This window comes from Anguilla rostrata, chromosome 13 (assembly GCF_018555375.3).
Source record: "Anguilla rostrata isolate EN2019 chromosome 13, ASM1855537v3, whole genome shotgun sequence".
NCBI classification, from domain to species: Eukaryota; Metazoa; Chordata; class Actinopteri; order Anguilliformes; family Anguillidae; genus Anguilla; species Anguilla rostrata.
The window spans coordinates 6,719,994-6,737,042 of NC_057945.1; the positions used below are offsets into that span (position 1 = coordinate 6,719,994).

A 17,049-nucleotide genomic window follows, 5' to 3' on the forward strand; every position below is an offset into this window, starting at 1 on the left:
GAAGCTTCATATGGTAAGAATATGTTTTATAAAATAAATGTGTTTTTAAATTGCATTTCTTCTGCATCCAGATCAGACAGGGTGTGAGTGTTATGTTTTAATAGAGTTTGTGTGACTTTGAGCCTGTTTGACTTTTGCTGTTGCCCAACAACAAATCATGTAAGATTGCTAACACTTTCAGCACTAATAGGACACTTGCTACATGGCTAAGAACAGTGTTTCATGGCGGCCACTCTGTTTCAGCTTTTACTGTAAAACTCAAGATGCAGATAGACAGTCAACAAATGATGACTCATGATTCAGTATCAGAAATGCACATTCGCAAAAAAAATAATAGGCTACCTTTAATATCAGAAAATCTATTTTTTTAGCAGGAGTCTTTCCTTTAATGGCTAAAGCCGATCAGTGCGTTTCAAGAAAAGCGTTTCCGATTGCAAGAAACTGAGAGCTGCGAAGAGGAAGGACAGACAACTGTGGAAGAAGACTGAGGATTCGTGTGCGCTAAAATAAAAAAGTACAAATTTCTGAGGACAGACGGGAGAGGCACAGCTTGCTTGTCAGGGGGCCGGCATAAATAATGCAGCGAGCTGGCTTGAATCCTGCCTCTGTTTCCATGGCAATTCCGCCATTTTGCCTCGTGCCCCTGCGCTCCTGATTTTTCTGAATCCAAGATATGCGTGCCATCTGACCGCATCAAAATGGAGAAATCTGAAAGTATCGCCTTCGCCGTCTGGCTGCGGTGGTATTTTTGGAGGTATGACATCTCTGGAAACTGGCAATAAACGGCTGGCTCGTGGAGATGGTTCTGGAACAGGGCTTGAAACGGGTCCAGCAGAACAGATCCTTCAGAGGTTGTCCATTTTTAATCCATTTTCAGGAATGCGTAAAACAGCAGCATCACAGTTCTGTCATTTGTTCTGTCAAATGCCTTTTCATTTCTGTCATCGTGAGGACACCGCTATTGACGATAATGGAAAGGTCAAAATCTGAATTAATTACAGAAATGACTAGAGCAGTGGCACTGCAGGGCTATAGGAGATATGTGCTATAATCAAGGGGATTTCACATGACCACGTGCATTAGAGCTCAGCTAAATCCGAGGCCTACTCTTCTCTAATTAAGTAGATAACACGCTCGCTATCGATTGAAAATTTAATTTAAAACATTCTGGATAATGGGAAACTACCACCACTCTCATGCACTGCCTAAAAGAAGTATGCAAAGATGTCCTTAATTAAAACCTTTATTAAATTGATCCTCCAGTTAATTGCATTTCTAGACTTTCTCATTGTGGGTGTGAGGTCAGCATTGACAAATGTATTAGGCACTGCACATCAAATTAGCTGCTTGGACTCATCCTGCTAGTTAGGTGAGAGCCTATCTAGTTTCTCCCAATGTTTTATGATACTTGGCCAAATGTATGTATCACCACAGAAACCTGAACCTGCACAGTGACGTAAGCAGGTGGCCATTTTAACCAAATCCCATTCATTTTCCGGTCAATATAAAAATGAAACAGAATGGCTCTTATGCTGTGTAGTGCAGTTTCATATTTCTGTTTGGGTTTGATAGGACAATGAAGGCACATTATTAGTCTCATGTGAACTGTGCATGAAGTGTACTCCAATGCAGCGACTGCGCAGCTCAGCTGGGGGACTGCAGAGTGACTGTGCAGCTCAGCTGGGGGACTGCGGAGTGATTGCACAGCTCAGCTGGGGACTGCATAGTGACTGTGCAGCTCAGCTGGGGGGCTGCAGAGTGACTGCGCAGCTCGGCTGGGAGACTGCAGAGTGACTGCGCAGCTTGGCTGGGGGACAGCAGAGTGACTGTGCAGCTCAGCTGGGGGACTGCAAGTGACTGTGCCGCTCAGCCTAGGGGGCTGCAGAGTGACTGCGCAGCTCAGCTGGGGGACTGCAGAGTGACTGCACAGCTCAGCTGGGGGACTGCAGAGTGACTGCGTAGCTCAGCTGGGGGGACTGCATAGTGACTGTGCAGCTCAGCTGGGGGACTGCAAAGTGACTGCGCAGCTCAGCTGGGGACTGCAGAGTGACTGCGCAGCTCAGCTGGGGGACTGCAGAGTGACTGCGCAGCTCAGCTGGGGGACTGCAGAGTGACTGTGCAGCTCGGCTGGGGGACTGCTGAGTGACTGCGCAGCTCAGCTGGGGACTGCATAGTGACTGTGCAGCTCAGCTGGGGGCTGCAGAGTGACTGCGCAGCTCGGCTGGGGGAGTGCAGAGTGACTGCGCAGCTCAGCTGGGGGACTGCAGAGTGACTGCGTAGCTCAGCTGGGGGGACTGCATAGTGACTGTGCAGCTCAGCTGGGGGACTGCAAAGTGACTACGCAGCTCAGCTGGGGACTGCAGAGTGACTGCGCAGCTCAGCTGGGGGACTGCAGAGTGACTGCGCAGCTCAGCTGGGTGACTGCAGAGTGACTGTGCAGCTCAGCTGGGGGACTGCAGAGTGACTGCGCAGCTCAGCTGGGGACTGCATAGTGACTGTGCAGCTCAGCTGGGGGGCTGCAGAGTGACTGTGCAGCTCGGCTGGGAGACTGCAGAGTGACTGCGCAGCTCAGCTGGGGGACTGGAGAGTGACTGCGCAGCTCAGCTGGGTGACTGCAGAGTGACTGTGCAGCTCAGCTGGGGGACTGCGGAGTGATTGCACAGCTCAGCTGGGGACTGCATAGTGACTGTGCAGCTCAGCTGGGGGGCTGCAGAGTGACTGCGCAGCTCGGCTGGGAGACTGCAGAGTGACTGCGCAGCTCGGCTGGGGGACTGCAGAGTGACTGTGCAGCTCAGCTGGGGGACTGCAGAGTGACTGCGTAGTGTTGCATGTTGGAGCAGCCATACATGTGATATCTGTTGGCATAGTAATAGCTACTAATATTGTAATGCATTTCATTAAAAACATTGGCTAAGAACAGGGAGAAAGGCACATGCTGTAGGAGGTGCTGTCTTCTGGATGAGATCTTAAACGAGGTCCTGATTCACATGGTAAAACTCCCAGCATGCCTCATTCCCCAGTTTTATTATTATTATTATTGATAATAAGTTTTTTTTTTATATATATATATATAGCGCTTTTTCCCAACCCAAAAACGCTTTCCAATATGCATAATTAGAACATTCCTTTCATCTTTCACACCCTGTAATCTCTCACTAATTAAAACAGCTATGCAAGTAAAGAAATGACTGACACGTGATTACACATTATCATTTTAATAATTTGAATGTTCATTTTTGAATATAGATATGACAGGCACACACTCTTTATTGCACACTTTTTATCTAGACAAATCTGCAAGATGGAGGAGCACTGAGTGGAAAATGCAGGAATTCAGAATTGCTTTTCTGACTGATGTCAAAAAACCATGTCAAAAAAAAAACATATCACCAAGGCCGGTTACTCATTGCTGGTGACTGAAGTGAGCCACTGCCCTCGTTCTCAGTGAGGTGCTTTGAGATCCATGCTACATACATACATACATACATGTAATTTCTTACATTATCAGAGTTATGATGTGAATTAAAGCTATTAAAGGAAACACTAAAGGGCACAAACTGCTATTGAACTTGGTTGTTGAAACAAAACAGTTTTTCCTTATCTTCAAACAATTTTGTATAAATAATTTTGTATAAACCGTTTGTTTACAGGGGTTTGAAGAGATTCCGACCCTTAATCTGCATTTCGTAATGGCTGCATACTGTAGAATAACTTTGCATAAATTGAGCAGGCCAGAGAATACCTGGAGAAGTGAATCACTAAGTACACACATAGTCTGCATAAGCTTTGCATAATGAACTCTGTTGTGTATTTGCAAAACACTGGACAACCACTCTGTATGCATACTGGATCCAAAACAGTACTCTAGTTTTAATAGAAGAAACGGCATACACACCATATAACAAGACTTACTGGTATTTATACTGATAAAATACTGATATTTTAATGTGCTTGTTTGTGGAAAACGTCAACTGTATGGAATATGCTCACATTATAGCGTACTATAACTATAAAACTATCTTTATTCAACAATCTGTAGATAGTAGTTAGAAACAGGAAGAAATGCAGAAGCCCTTGCAGCCATGGTTTACTAGCTACCACTAATGTGTTGTCCCTGGCTTGACCCCTGGATGGACAGCAGCTCAGATAGTTAGCCTACCAGGGTGGCATGACATAGCCACATGACTGAATAGCAAATTTTTGTTGTTAACTGCAGACAACCAACTTGAAATTGCGATTGGATTACTTACAGGCGATAGCCATTTTTGTTTTAATGAAAATTAAGTTAAAACTTCTAAATGGCAAAACGATGTGGCTGGGTATAAAAGAATCCCAATGAGCAATATAAACATTAGAGTGGCAAATAACCTCTAACTTACACCTCCCATACACGAGACAACTGAAGTCCAACATAGGTTTTTATTCTTAAGAGGTGCACACATCTTAAAGAATCTGTAAATACTGGGAATCATGCAGCTTCACACATTAGAAGACTCTAAAAGGATTCTTTTGGATTTTTTTCTTCTTTTTCTTAGCCCTCCTCTTGTGTGCTGATGCAGACAAAAACAGCACACCTCTTGGCTGTTGGCAGTGTAGCATTATAAATGGCGTTGTTGTGAGGGTGGGGAAGTGTTAACGACCACACGCAACTACAGTGAATTCAAAAGGGGGGTTTCCTTAAGTTACCACCGAAGTGGAAACCACTAAGTCTCATTAAGAGGCTTGAGGAAGGGGTAACGAAAAGAAAAGACAACACCTAAGGGAGAATATCCCAACACAAAGTAATAGCCTCAGCGGGAGAAAGAACGAAGGCGTAAAGAGAGAGTAGAATTTTAGTAAGACTGCAGGGCAGTCGGGAGAAAAGCAAAGAAAAGGTGCCTCGTAACGAGGAAGGCAAAAACGGCGTTTAAAGGAAAATAAAGAATGCAGCTAAGTGATTAGTAGGACCGAAGTCTTACTACTAATCAAAACAAAAAGCTATATTCAAAAATCCTAAACCTTTTTGCTTACCACGCTTTTCTCTAAGAGAGCTTTTCTCTGTACTGGCTTTCGTGTACGTAAGTAGACACTAATTAAGCGAAGAACAGACCGCATGTGAGCGTATATAAGCTCTCTTAATCAGGTGCAAACAATCGGTTGTAATCAAAAGCAATCACAGAGCGCCCTCAGGCGGTCCTGAAGATTACCACACTCAGTTACCTGAAACAGCACTCAGTTTCCTCAACAGGGATACTGAGTAGCCGATTAGCACGAAACGGCGTCGATTAGCACAACCCATGACGCCGCACAGCAAATGGAATAAGGAACCATGACAGTTGTTGAACAATCACAAACCTTTTGAGCCAAGACTAAAGACTTACAATAATATTAAACATGTTTGATTTTGTTGGACTGGTCAAGACCAGAAAAAGACTCACAAACTCAGTCGGAGCTTAATATAATCTCACACTATTCGTGAATCATGCTGGAGGCGCGAATCAAGTGCGGTAAAATTTTACTACGACTTTTAAGACTGTGAAATCACTTAAAATATTGTCAGGTCTAAGTCCAGCATTAGATGTCTAGCTAACATTAGTTCGCTAATCATTGCTACTCATTGCCCAACTCCATTACCCAAGTAGCTAGATAGAAAACTGAATTACAGACTCACAGTTAACTGCCAAAATAAAGGAAACACCAACCACAATATCCCTCTCTGTGAAGTTCTCAGCAGGCTCTTATTGACGTCATGCATTGATATTTGCAGTACGTTCATTCAGATTGCCTTGTATGTTTTGCCTTGCACATCATACCACTGCATGGGGCATCATGGCCAAGGGGTTTTTGACCTCGATGGCCCCTAGCTGATGATTTCTTTCCCTCAAGAAGTCCATGACGACGTCACCTTAGCAACTATAACTTTTGAAACATCAGCGAATTCAGCAAAAATAACAGGCTGCTGGGCCTGTCCAGCATTTTTATACACAGCCATTGCCTGCTGGGATGTGAATTTATTAATAAACTCAAGAACTAAATTTGTGTGAAACATCTGTTTTTGCTTTTTTTATATTTTACTTTTTATCATTAATTTACTTAAGTCTTACCTTTATTTTGGCAGTCACTTGTAGCTTACTATCTACAGTGATTTTGGTGGAAACTCATTTCATTTATAATTTCTGTCAGGAAAATATAACCTTTTTTTCTGTTTTTGACAATATGTTCTAATGCATTTTTCACAAACTGGACATCCTAAAAGAAAATTCTGAAGTTGCTGAATTCTTATCGTGCTTCTCCCCATGAGCTCACACTACCTTGAGTGTCTGTCATAGCAACAGTAACCACAAGGAGGGCGGTCCAGTGCATAGGTCAGTTGTCAAGGTAATTTTACCACTGAAGTACAGGGGTCTTCAGTGCTGCCATTTTAAGAGTATATGCTCCGAAAACTGATGTGTGCTAACTGGGAATATAACTTCGGAGCACATCTACAAACTGGGATGCATTAGCCTGCTCGTAAATATTTCAACAGGAACACACATGCTCCTTGGAAAAAAATTGTTATCGTAGAGCCCTGAAATACCACAGTTACAGAAAGGCGCCAAGGGTGAAGTGAATCTTCACAGTATGCATCAGGAAGGTACAGAATCATGTTCAAATTCCCTTAGATGCTATTTGCAAAGGCCAGGAGCATGAGATAGCAATTTAGGCATTCCACATTCAGGGCTAGTCTGAAGCTTTCATCTCTCTCTTGGGATAAACACTGATCCCAAGTATGCAATTTGTTCTGCCAGCCCCGGCAGGTGGTGTTAATGGCTTTTTCTCTCTCTTTTTTTCTCATGGAAATCTACAGACACAGAAATAGGGCATAGTCCTCCTGTTCTTTAAATGTGGGCTCTACCCCGAAGGAAATTGGGCCTTGGATGTGGGACTGATCTGAAGCCCATTCTCTTTGTCACCAGAGCGCAGAGTACACCCTGAGAACAGGTTTTAAAAAAAGAGAAATTCACCTGTGTGCACCTGTGGTGCTAAGTGACTGCGACTGCTGTGACTCACAGAGCTAAATGACTCGGATATCTCCTGGACACACACAATTTTGGCTGATTATATGAAGAGTCTTTAAACCCAGCTTGTGGGACGTCCTGCGCTGAAGCAGCTTAGTTGGGCAGAATTGTTTAGGAGACTTAAGAAACATGAAACGAGGCTGTTCTTTTTTTTAAAATTTTATTCCCAAACTCTAAGTACTCTCTCGTTATTCCTTCAATAAAATGGGGCGACATAGCTCAGGAGGAAAGGCAGTTGTCTGGCAGTCGGAGGGTTGCCGGTTTGATCCCCCGCCGTGGGCGTGTCAAAGTGTCCCTGAGCAAGACACCTAACCCCTAATTGCTGATTGGTACCTTGCATGGCAGCCTTTCACCGTTGGGTTGTGCGTGCTTGCGTGCTTGCGTGCGTGCGTGTATGTATGAGAGGCATCAATTGTAAAGCGCTATATAAATGCAGTCCATTTACCAAAATGTCCATTCTTTACAAAACTGCTCTCTCTTCACTATGGTTATTTTACTGACACAACAGGCAAAATGTAAAAAGAATTGACATGGGAATGTTCCACAGAATGCTGAACACTATTACATTAGCCCAAGATAAGAGTAAAGTGAAGATGGTGCCAGATCTAATAAAACATTCCTTCAGCCATCCAACCTCATACAGATAAATGCAACATAACCAACCAAGCTGGTTCACAAAAATACTTACAGTATGTTACTCCATTTCTGCTCATCAATAAAAATGAAAAACAATTTCACATTTATTGAATTTCACATTTTATTGAAACACCACTTCATTGCCAGCAGCTGCCAAAATACTTGCCAGTACTTAATCAACCTGATGCATAGAGCAGCCATCTAATATTCAGATTATATTGTATTAATGATTCCACTATGTCTACATTATGAAAGTAGTGTCTAGGATTCTCCTGTTTGGTGAACCTGTTCCTTTTATTCTGGACTTTTAACTAATTCTGATTCTGCTTCTTAATTTTCATATTCTTGAATGGAGTATTTGTATGAAGATTCCTACACAAGAGCTTGTTGTCTGGTAAAACTGGTATTAATAAATCACTGGACATTGGAACGCTGCCATTATATGAACTTCCTATGGTGATAATTAGATCTGACCAAGAAACAAAAATCAAGAGAATGTTGTGACAACTAGTCAGCCGACCATGTAAAAATCTCAAACTCAGACAATAAAATGTATTATTAGTGACATACCATCTCTCATAATCCTTTGACCTACAGACAACTTTAAAACAAATTCATTCAAGGAGTGAATTTTCTTTCTGACCTGGAATAGGGACCTGCAAAACATAGCTTATTCTCCCAATGGGTAAATATAATGCTTGGAAAGTTAAATCAGAGACTTAATGCATTACTGTTATAAAGAAAGAAAAGTGCAGTTGTATCCATGGGCTTGTTATAAGACAGCCAATCAGGTTTTTATAGTCATTTTCATTTTTTCCTTTCTTTTTTGTAAAAGTTTGCCATCTAGTGGCTGATGCACGGGGGAAAAAGCAATATTCATAAATAAAATACAATACATAACTGCTGTTGTGTTTCAGGATGGAGATTTAAGAGGTGTCACAGTTTTGTTTATCATAAAATCCTACTGCCAGAACAGATACATTGGTAGACCAGTTTTCCCAATAGTTAATGACAGTAATCTTTCCAATGGGAAGCACTTCACCATTCACAGAATTGTGTTATGTGCAAGAACAGCTATTACCACAAGGCTTCTCTTTTGCCATTAGAATGCTCCATGTGGAAAAAAAAAACACGCAACTGTTTCTTTTAAAGAGCTACTTATATATTGTGCTACGTTTTTAACTGCTGAAAATACAAAATTTGATAGAAGCATTGCAAAAAAATATATAAAAATACCGAAATCGAATCCAAAGACAGTCAGCAAGTCAATGCACAGACTGAAATATGAGCAGAATGAATGCTTAAAGAGCTTCATAGTCCTTTGTCCTTTTGTGTGTTTTCTTTCTTCTTCTTTTTTAAGCAGCAGCCTGCTCCACCTCCCCGCTTTTTTCTCCCAGTTTGAGATTACCAGTCATATCTGCAATCCCCCATTCTAGGTCCGGGAGAGTGCAGACAAGAACATGCTTTCCTCCCAAATACAGTACTTTTTTGTTTTTATTTTTATTTTTTGTCACACTGCAGGCCGCAAGTTGAGCTTCGACACAAGTCAGAGAAAGGACACTGTGGGCACCTTATTTACCAGCAGGGGGTGCTGGTAAGTGATGAGACACAGGCATCCGACCCAGAAAGTCCTTGCCACCCTGGGCAATGCTATGGCTAATTATGCATAACCCTGCAGAGCTGCCAGCCACAAACACTGAAACAGTCTGGACCTGGAACAGAGGCTTAACAGATACCAGACTGTATGACCCATCTACACACTGGAACAGTGCCTTAACAGATACCAGACTGTATGACCCATCTACACACTGGAACAGTGCCTTAACAAATACCAGTCTGCCTACCACAAACAATGGAACAGTCTGGACCTGGAACAGAGCCTTAACAGATACCAGACTGTGTGACCCATCTACACACTGGAGCAGTGCCTTACAGGTACCAGACCATGGGACCCATCTACACACTGGAACAGAGCCTTAACAGATAATCGACCGTGGAGACTATCTACACACTGGAGCAGTGCCTTACAGGTACCAGACCCAGAATAAGCATTGTATGGCAATTGCTAGTTTTTGGTTAGTAACAAATTAATTGATAGCCTGGACATTCTGGCTGGCAAAAATAAATCAATACTTTTGGTCTGACAGATAAAATCAGTATAGTGTGTGGGAAAAGAAGCATGCAACATAAAGAAGATGGCAGCGAGCCAAACCTCCAAGTTAAAATACATTTAAGGAAAAAATGGAAGATCTTAAATATGATTCCAGCAACATTACATTACAGCCCCAGGACTGAGGTGTGCATTCACTGCTCTAGAGAGAGTGAGTGTCATTGAGGCTACATGCAGGGCCAATCAGTACTTTATATTACAGGTTTTTGTAGGTCTACCTAAATATATTCCTCTTTCTCAAAATTTTATTTGTAAAGGCATCCTGAAAGCCATGCAGCTTTGAGGAAGTTGTCTCAAAAGCTACCCGTTTTCACTTTAATCGTTTTTATTTTGTTTACCGTACTCATAACCAGATACCGTTCCATTAATATTATCTGTAATAGTGCAATATGCCCTATTACATGAGATGTTTACTCAGAAGTTTATTACTGTGACAACAGTTAGGCTACTGTAAAACGTCGTTGTGCCTGTGTGGTTTAGGCTACCTACACCATACTGGCGCTGCATTAAGAATAGGCTATGCGATTTCTAGTTTTGGTGCAACCCGGTCATTGAGGTACTGAAACCCGATTAAGGCCTGAAATGGATGATTTCTGGTTTTGTCTACAACAACAGAATGTAGCTAACATTTTTACATTTTTAAAGTAAATATAACACATTGAATGTATGACAATGTGTAGCAATTTCCAATTTTTACTGAGCGGTAAAAGGTTTGCAACCGTCCCTTAATATGCATCAGGCACTTGACGTAGGCACTTCCATGCCTTTGGGGTCCTAAGAAAGAGCTGAAGGTGCGCAGGAAGGAAGCTGGACGATAATGGCAGCGAGTCGACTGGACGGAATAAAGTGATCTCCGGGAATGGCAGGTCTGTTTTATAATCTGTGAGAATTAACTGAAAATCAACAAACGTTTCCATAACGTTTCCTTGTGCTGAATGACTGGGAGCCCAGCTAGCGAACTAGTTAGCTCATGTGGTCCTAGGAAACGTTGTTTTTTTGTTTGTAGCTCTAGCTAGCTATTGCTAGCCATATATCCTGATACATGTAACGAAAACTAACGTTTCCATAGTTATATAGCACTGTATTAATTATATTGATTTATAACGTTACTCTACAAAGTGACGATCTATCTTGCTAAATTATCGTTTTGTAGTATTCAGATAACTTTACATTAACCGGCTAGCGGCGTTTAACAGGCTAGTTAACGTTGTCTTGATGCTATATGGATGATCGTTCACCTGCAGACTATTTGTGTTTATTAATAAAATTAGCAAGCCAATTTTGATATTTTAACAGGTTATCTGTGGGTATTATTAACGCCAGTCAGCTATTGCAACATGGTCTGGTGCTTCGACGACTTGGCTAGAAAGCGGAGTAGCTAACAACAATCAAAGAGGATAAATCGCCGAGTTTGGTTAGCTACTAGACTAGTCTAGACTAGATTACAAAATGAAAATACAGTCACTCCTGTAATTGCTTGCTGTGCTGGCATAGTGCGTCAGAGTAGCTACACCATTTCACCCTGTAACGTTGCGCCATATGTGGACGTGCATATTACTATGCCAAGCTATGCTACTGACGGTAATTTAGCAGCCCGTAAAGTGTGTGGGCCACATTGCCTGCTACCATTTGACCAGCCAGTTTATACAGAAATGAAGGGGGTCGAATTAGAGAATCCATTAGCACTCGGGCGAATATAAAGCTATTAAGTAGTGAAATGTCTCGTTTTAGAGAATCGCGTTGTTGTGGGAGTTGGATTAGTAAGTGTGTGTGTAGCTAGTTAATGTTAGCTAGTACTAGACTGCTAGTATTTGAGAAACGTTATTCTGCTGTTAGTTCTCGTCTCTGAGCAGAATCGCATATAATCTGCTAACATTCATTATCTTACTAGGTGTTCCGCTAGTTCTGAAAGTGCGGATTTGTTGCTTTAACATTAGTTAGGGAAGTCTAGAAAAGTTAAAACGTTATCTTGCCAACTTTGGAGTTCAAAGTCGACTGTTGTCATGTTTTACTGTGATTGCACCCTTTTACATGGCTGCATCTTGAGTAACGTTTAATCTAGAAATGCTGCCGTCGTACCTTAACTTAAAATGTATTTTGTTTTTTGTTTTTTTCCCCCAAAGGTCTGACTTGATGCTAATAAAGATAAACACCAGCCCACATTGTTCCCCGGTGGCTAACGGTCCCACTGTGAGTTTTTTTTGTTTGTTTTGTTTTTGCGGTCCAGCGCTGCAGGCGTCATTTTGAGGTCGGTGTTCCTACGAATCAGACACCATGTACTGCCTTCAGTGGTTGCTGCCGGTCCTCCTCATCCCGAAACCGCTGAACCCGGCCTTGTGGTTCAACCATTCGATGTTCATGGGTTTTTACCTGCTCAGCTTTCTGCTGGAGAGGAAGCCATGCACCATCTGTGCCTTGGTCTTCCTGGCCGCCTTGTTTCTCCTTTGTTATAGCTGCTGGGGAAACTGCTTCCTGTACCACTGCCATGATTCTCCCCTGCCAGACGCCGCGCACGACCCCAGCATTGTGGGCACCTAGACCCCTCCGGTTGCTGTGTGAGCTGAGCTCCTATGCCGGGCTCGGCATATACGAGGACACTGGACAATCTGTATCTAGACTGTGAATAACATCCCGACTTTGAACTCTTTGAAATTTGCGAGGAGCGTCGTCTTTCCTCTGCCTCTGTTTTGGCGGGACGGATCACGCCGTTCTCCGTCATAACCCTTTCATCCAGATTTGAGTTTAAAGCCCCACCACCCCCCATTCCCACCACCACCCCACCTCTTTCCTGCAACCACCAATTGCATTACTGGATCTACAATTTGCATGGGTTGACTTTAGCATTCTGTTCCCCGTTCATGCTGACGATAAGTTCATGCACCTTTTTGTGTTTTTGTCATAACACAATGCTGATAGTTCCCAAGAAGGGTAGAAAGCAGTGTGTGTGTGAGTATGAGTGTGTGCTTGCGCACCTGTCAGTTGTAGAAGCGGAATACCATTTGGAATGAGTTGAGTCTTAAGTGTTACATGGCTGGAAAAAGAAACAAAAAAGAAAAACATGATTAATATGAGTCACTGTGTCCCTCTGTAGACGCCTCACAGTAATGGCAGAGATATTGAAACAATCAGAAGTTCAATGGGCGTCGCTTCCAAATTCTGTGTAGTAAGGTGGTATTGGCACACTGTAATTGATATATCACCTAATTTAATAAAGTTGAGTTTAAAAAAAAAAAAAAAAAAAAACAGACGGGGGCTATTTTCCATGTGCTGGAAATGAACGATATGAGGTTCGTCTCTGGTGACTTTTTTCACACCGAGTGGAAATGCTGGACGCGGCAGCTGCTGTTATCTGTTACAGATTGATTTATCAGTCTCCGAGGCCTGCTGACTGCTAACGTCGGGAAGGACTGCTGCGCGCGTGAGGCTCGGGGGAAGAACTTTAACCCAGCCCGACTGGCTTCGCCGAACTTCCGCAAGTCATAGGAATTGAATACGAAATGAAACCTCTCTGGTACCGTTGTCGCTCTTTAGAGAAAAAAAAAAGTGGGACCCGTTGGAAATAAGAGAACGCTTGGTAAGAGGCGTGGGGTTCTGCGTTCCACCTGTGGGAATGGCCGGGGCAGCAATAAGCACAGCGCTGGAGCCTGGCCATCGACTCAACTCCAGACACCACACAGCGTTCAATGAGTTTTTCCCCTGTCGACTTTTAAAAGATGCATTTTGACAATGAATCCCCAGAAGAAGAAAAAAAAAAAAACCCATTGTATTGTGTGTTTTGTAATGCACGTTGGCAACTGCCAATGATAAACCCATTTTGCTCTCATTAGATTAGAGTATATAGGTCTGATTTGATCTCTTGTGAAATTGTGTGGAAACTCGCTAATTTGTATTTGAAATTTTTTGCTGTGTCATTATTCGAAGTCTGTGTCCAATGTTTTTGTTGTCCTTTTTTCAGTTCGGAAGCCTTTGTCAGAATGAAATGGGCTTCTCGTGTATATAAATGAGGTTTTGAGTGAATGCACACTTTGTGCTTGGTTTTCTAATGGCTGGTTAAGCTCAAGCCCATTTGTGTATCAGAGTCCCCATAAATTTAGTTTGTGGGAGCAGCAGCAGGGTTATGTTCCTCAGCCATCTGGAGATGCACTGGGGGAAGGAAAGTATTGAAATTAATCTTTTGGGTACTGGGAACGAACAGAAATGTTTTTGGGTTTCAAAATGGGGGCGGGGCGGGGGGGGGGTGCAGGCAATGTCCAATTCCCACAGTCCTTTGCCAATCCCTCTGATCCACAGCATTCAGAAATGTCAGCCATTTTGACGGATGAGAACTTTAGAACCATAAACATATGGCGGTTGGTTTGCTCATGCTCTCTCTGCTAACGTGCAGCTCCTCTGCATGCCTCTCAAATTCAGCGGCAGATCATATGACCCTGCGCCTTCTATTTTCATTCTGTCTGTATGGGGAAGCGTAACTGGAGCTTTTGAGATCTAATACAGGGGAATAATCACATGCGTAAAATTAGCAGCTGCCGTTAGCCTCTGCTAGGTCGCTGAGCTGTTGAGATCAGGGCTGAACTGTAGGAACTGGCAACACTGTTATTGGCCCGAGGCTCATGTATTTTAAACTCACGTTCACGCATCACAAAAGTAGTTTTGCACAATAGCTTATGTATAGAATATTGTTGAATACTGCTTCTTTTACAAAAAGTTTTCTTTTTTTTCTTTTAATTTCCATGCTTGAAGCAGATGAACCAATCATTGTTACTGCTTACTATCCACATTGGATGTAAGGTGTTGGGAATCCTTGGGTATTATTATTTTGCTTTGCGGTACCGATCTCATTTGAGGCCTGTACTTGTGGTGATTAGTAGAGATCCTTTTGAGTGGGGAAAACTGCACTTTTAATGATTTGCTGTTCAGAGATTTGTGTTTTGCAGCGAACCCGCATTAGAGAATGACTTTTGAACCCAGTGTAATGACAGAGTGGACTGCTGCATTAAGGTATTGCAAACAATTAAGCAAATGCTGAATGCTTATCAAATATCTTTTCAAGTATAACCAGGCTTTCTCGCTGACTGTGCTGCGGGTTATCGAGGCGCTTGTGTTGTTTTTGTTTTTTGCGGATTTGTTGTGTTCTCCTTGAGTTGGAACACTGCCAATGGGTGCTTTCGAAAAGCTGTGAGCCTCCCATCTGTCTCAACCCCCCCATCTCTGCCCCACCCTCTGCCTCCTACCAATCTCACTGCCCCGCCCCCTCCCTCCTACCAATCTCACTGCCCCGCTCCCTCCCTCCTACCAATCTCACTGCCCCGCTCTCTCCCTCCTACCAATCTCACTGCCCCACCCCCTCCCTCCTACCAATCTCACTGCCCCACCCCTCCCTCCTACCAATCTCACTGCCCCACCCCCTCCCTCCTACCAATCTCACTGCCCCACCCCTCCCTCCTACCAATCTCACTGCCCCCCTCCCTCATGCCCACCCATCTCGCTGTCTCGCCCCCTCCCTCCTACCCATCTCACTGCCCTGCCTCCTCCCTCCTACCAATCTCACTGTCCCACACCCATCCCTCCTACCAATCTCATTTGCCCCGCCCACTGCTTCCTACCCATCTCACTGCCCCGCCCCCTCCCTTATACCGATCTCACTGCCCCGCCCCATCCCTCCTACCCATCTTCCTTCCCCACCCCCATCCCTCCTACCCATCTCATTTGCCCCGCCCCTCCCTCCTATGCATCTCATTTGCCCCGCCCCCTCCTACCAATCTCACTGCCCTGCCCCATAACTCCTGCTCACCTTCCTGCCTAACTTGGCCCTGACCGTCTTCTCATTTGCATCTTTGTTGTTTATCTGTTTACAGCCTGTTGCAAGGGATGGCAGTCGGCACCAAATCGTTCTTTTTTTTTGAAATGCACCAAATACAATAAATGTTTCAACAACATATGACTGGTCTTTCCCCACCTGTTTTTACCGCAGGCTCTGTTTTTCTTTGCCGTTTACAAGTAATGTAAGCCATGTTGGGAAATTTTAGCTTTTTAGGTGTATGAAGGCATCTCTTCTGTCTCAGAACTGCTAGCATTGCTCATACACAACCTTTTTCAGATGAAATGGGAGGAGATTTTACTGTAACGTTGATGAGCTGCTCTTTCAGTTTGACTCTCTTAGTACAGATCTTAGATTGAGATTAATGTGCATGAAAACTCAACATTACATGATTTATATGAAAATGTCTGATGAAATATAGGTTTACACCATCTTTATTTTCTTATCTTGGGTTTGATTTCACAGTGTCGTTCAGTTCTTAAAGCTTTTGTCAGATTATCCGGTTATGTGAAAGGTCCACCATTACTATGAGACTAATTACCAAAAAGGAAGTAATTTCTTCACTGCCCGGGTGATTATAATCCCTGAATGTGAGCCGTGCTCACAAGTGAAGAGCCCATTTTGTTTCTCACAGGAAGATTCATAGTTTGCTGTCAAAATGAGGTATGTAGTCTGATGCTTGGTTGTTTGATTTTAATTTGTATGCAGTGCAATTGACGCCAGGTTGCAAAAATCACTGTTTGTGCATGTTTTATACTTGACAGATTTAAGGACATCCATTTGGGATTGCAGGTATGCCTTCCTCCAAGTTACGGCTTGGCGGGGCATGCTCCATATAAAAATGTCATAGTCAAGAGGTGCTGAAGGCGGAGAAAAAAAAAAAAAAAATTCTATTAGCAACTTCATCTCACACTTATCTTCCCTAGGTATGAAAGGAGTATTTGGGTCTGATGTGGAATGTTCAGTCTGCGAGGGAAAAAAAAAAAGACTTTGAAAAATGAAAATCGCTATCACTATCATCTGAATTAAAATCCTAAATTTTGTGAAATTTCATCAGCCATCATAAACGTGTGGCTTGGAATAAAATAAATTTGTCTGGTTGAAAGGCGGTATGATTATCCGTTCTTCGACTTCGACCGCCGTAGACGTTGAATAATGGATGGTTTCACTGCGTAATCGCCGCTGTGTGTAAATGGGTTCGTCGCACGATTTGTGATGGCAGGATATGGGATTTTCTGTACTGCAGTGATCGCTTTCTCCTGTAATTGCGTTAGTGGCATAAATTGTTCCGGATTCCATTCATGTCATTTTCGTTTTTGCCATAGCCTAACGGCATAACTCGGAGCGCTGCAGTCAGGAATCAGAAGTTCCATTCATTTCTACAGAAG

At 43.1% G+C, this 17,049-nt stretch overlaps 1 protein-coding gene across 1 annotated transcript; it reads left to right on the forward strand.

Moving 5' to 3' along the window:
• Positions 1 to 10,562: 10,562 nt before the first annotated feature.
• Positions 10,563 to 15,779, forward strand: blcap (bladder cancer associated protein). Its single transcript, XM_064306124.1, has 2 exons — positions 10,563 to 10,709; positions 11,967 to 15,779. Exon 2 carries the CDS (start codon positions 12,118 to 12,120, stop codon positions 12,379 to 12,381), a length of 264 nt encoding a protein of 87 aa, XP_064162194.1. The 5' UTR covers positions 10,563 to 10,709; positions 11,967 to 12,117; the 3' UTR covers positions 12,382 to 15,779.
• The last annotated feature ends 1,270 nt before the right edge of the window (positions 15,780 to 17,049 follow it).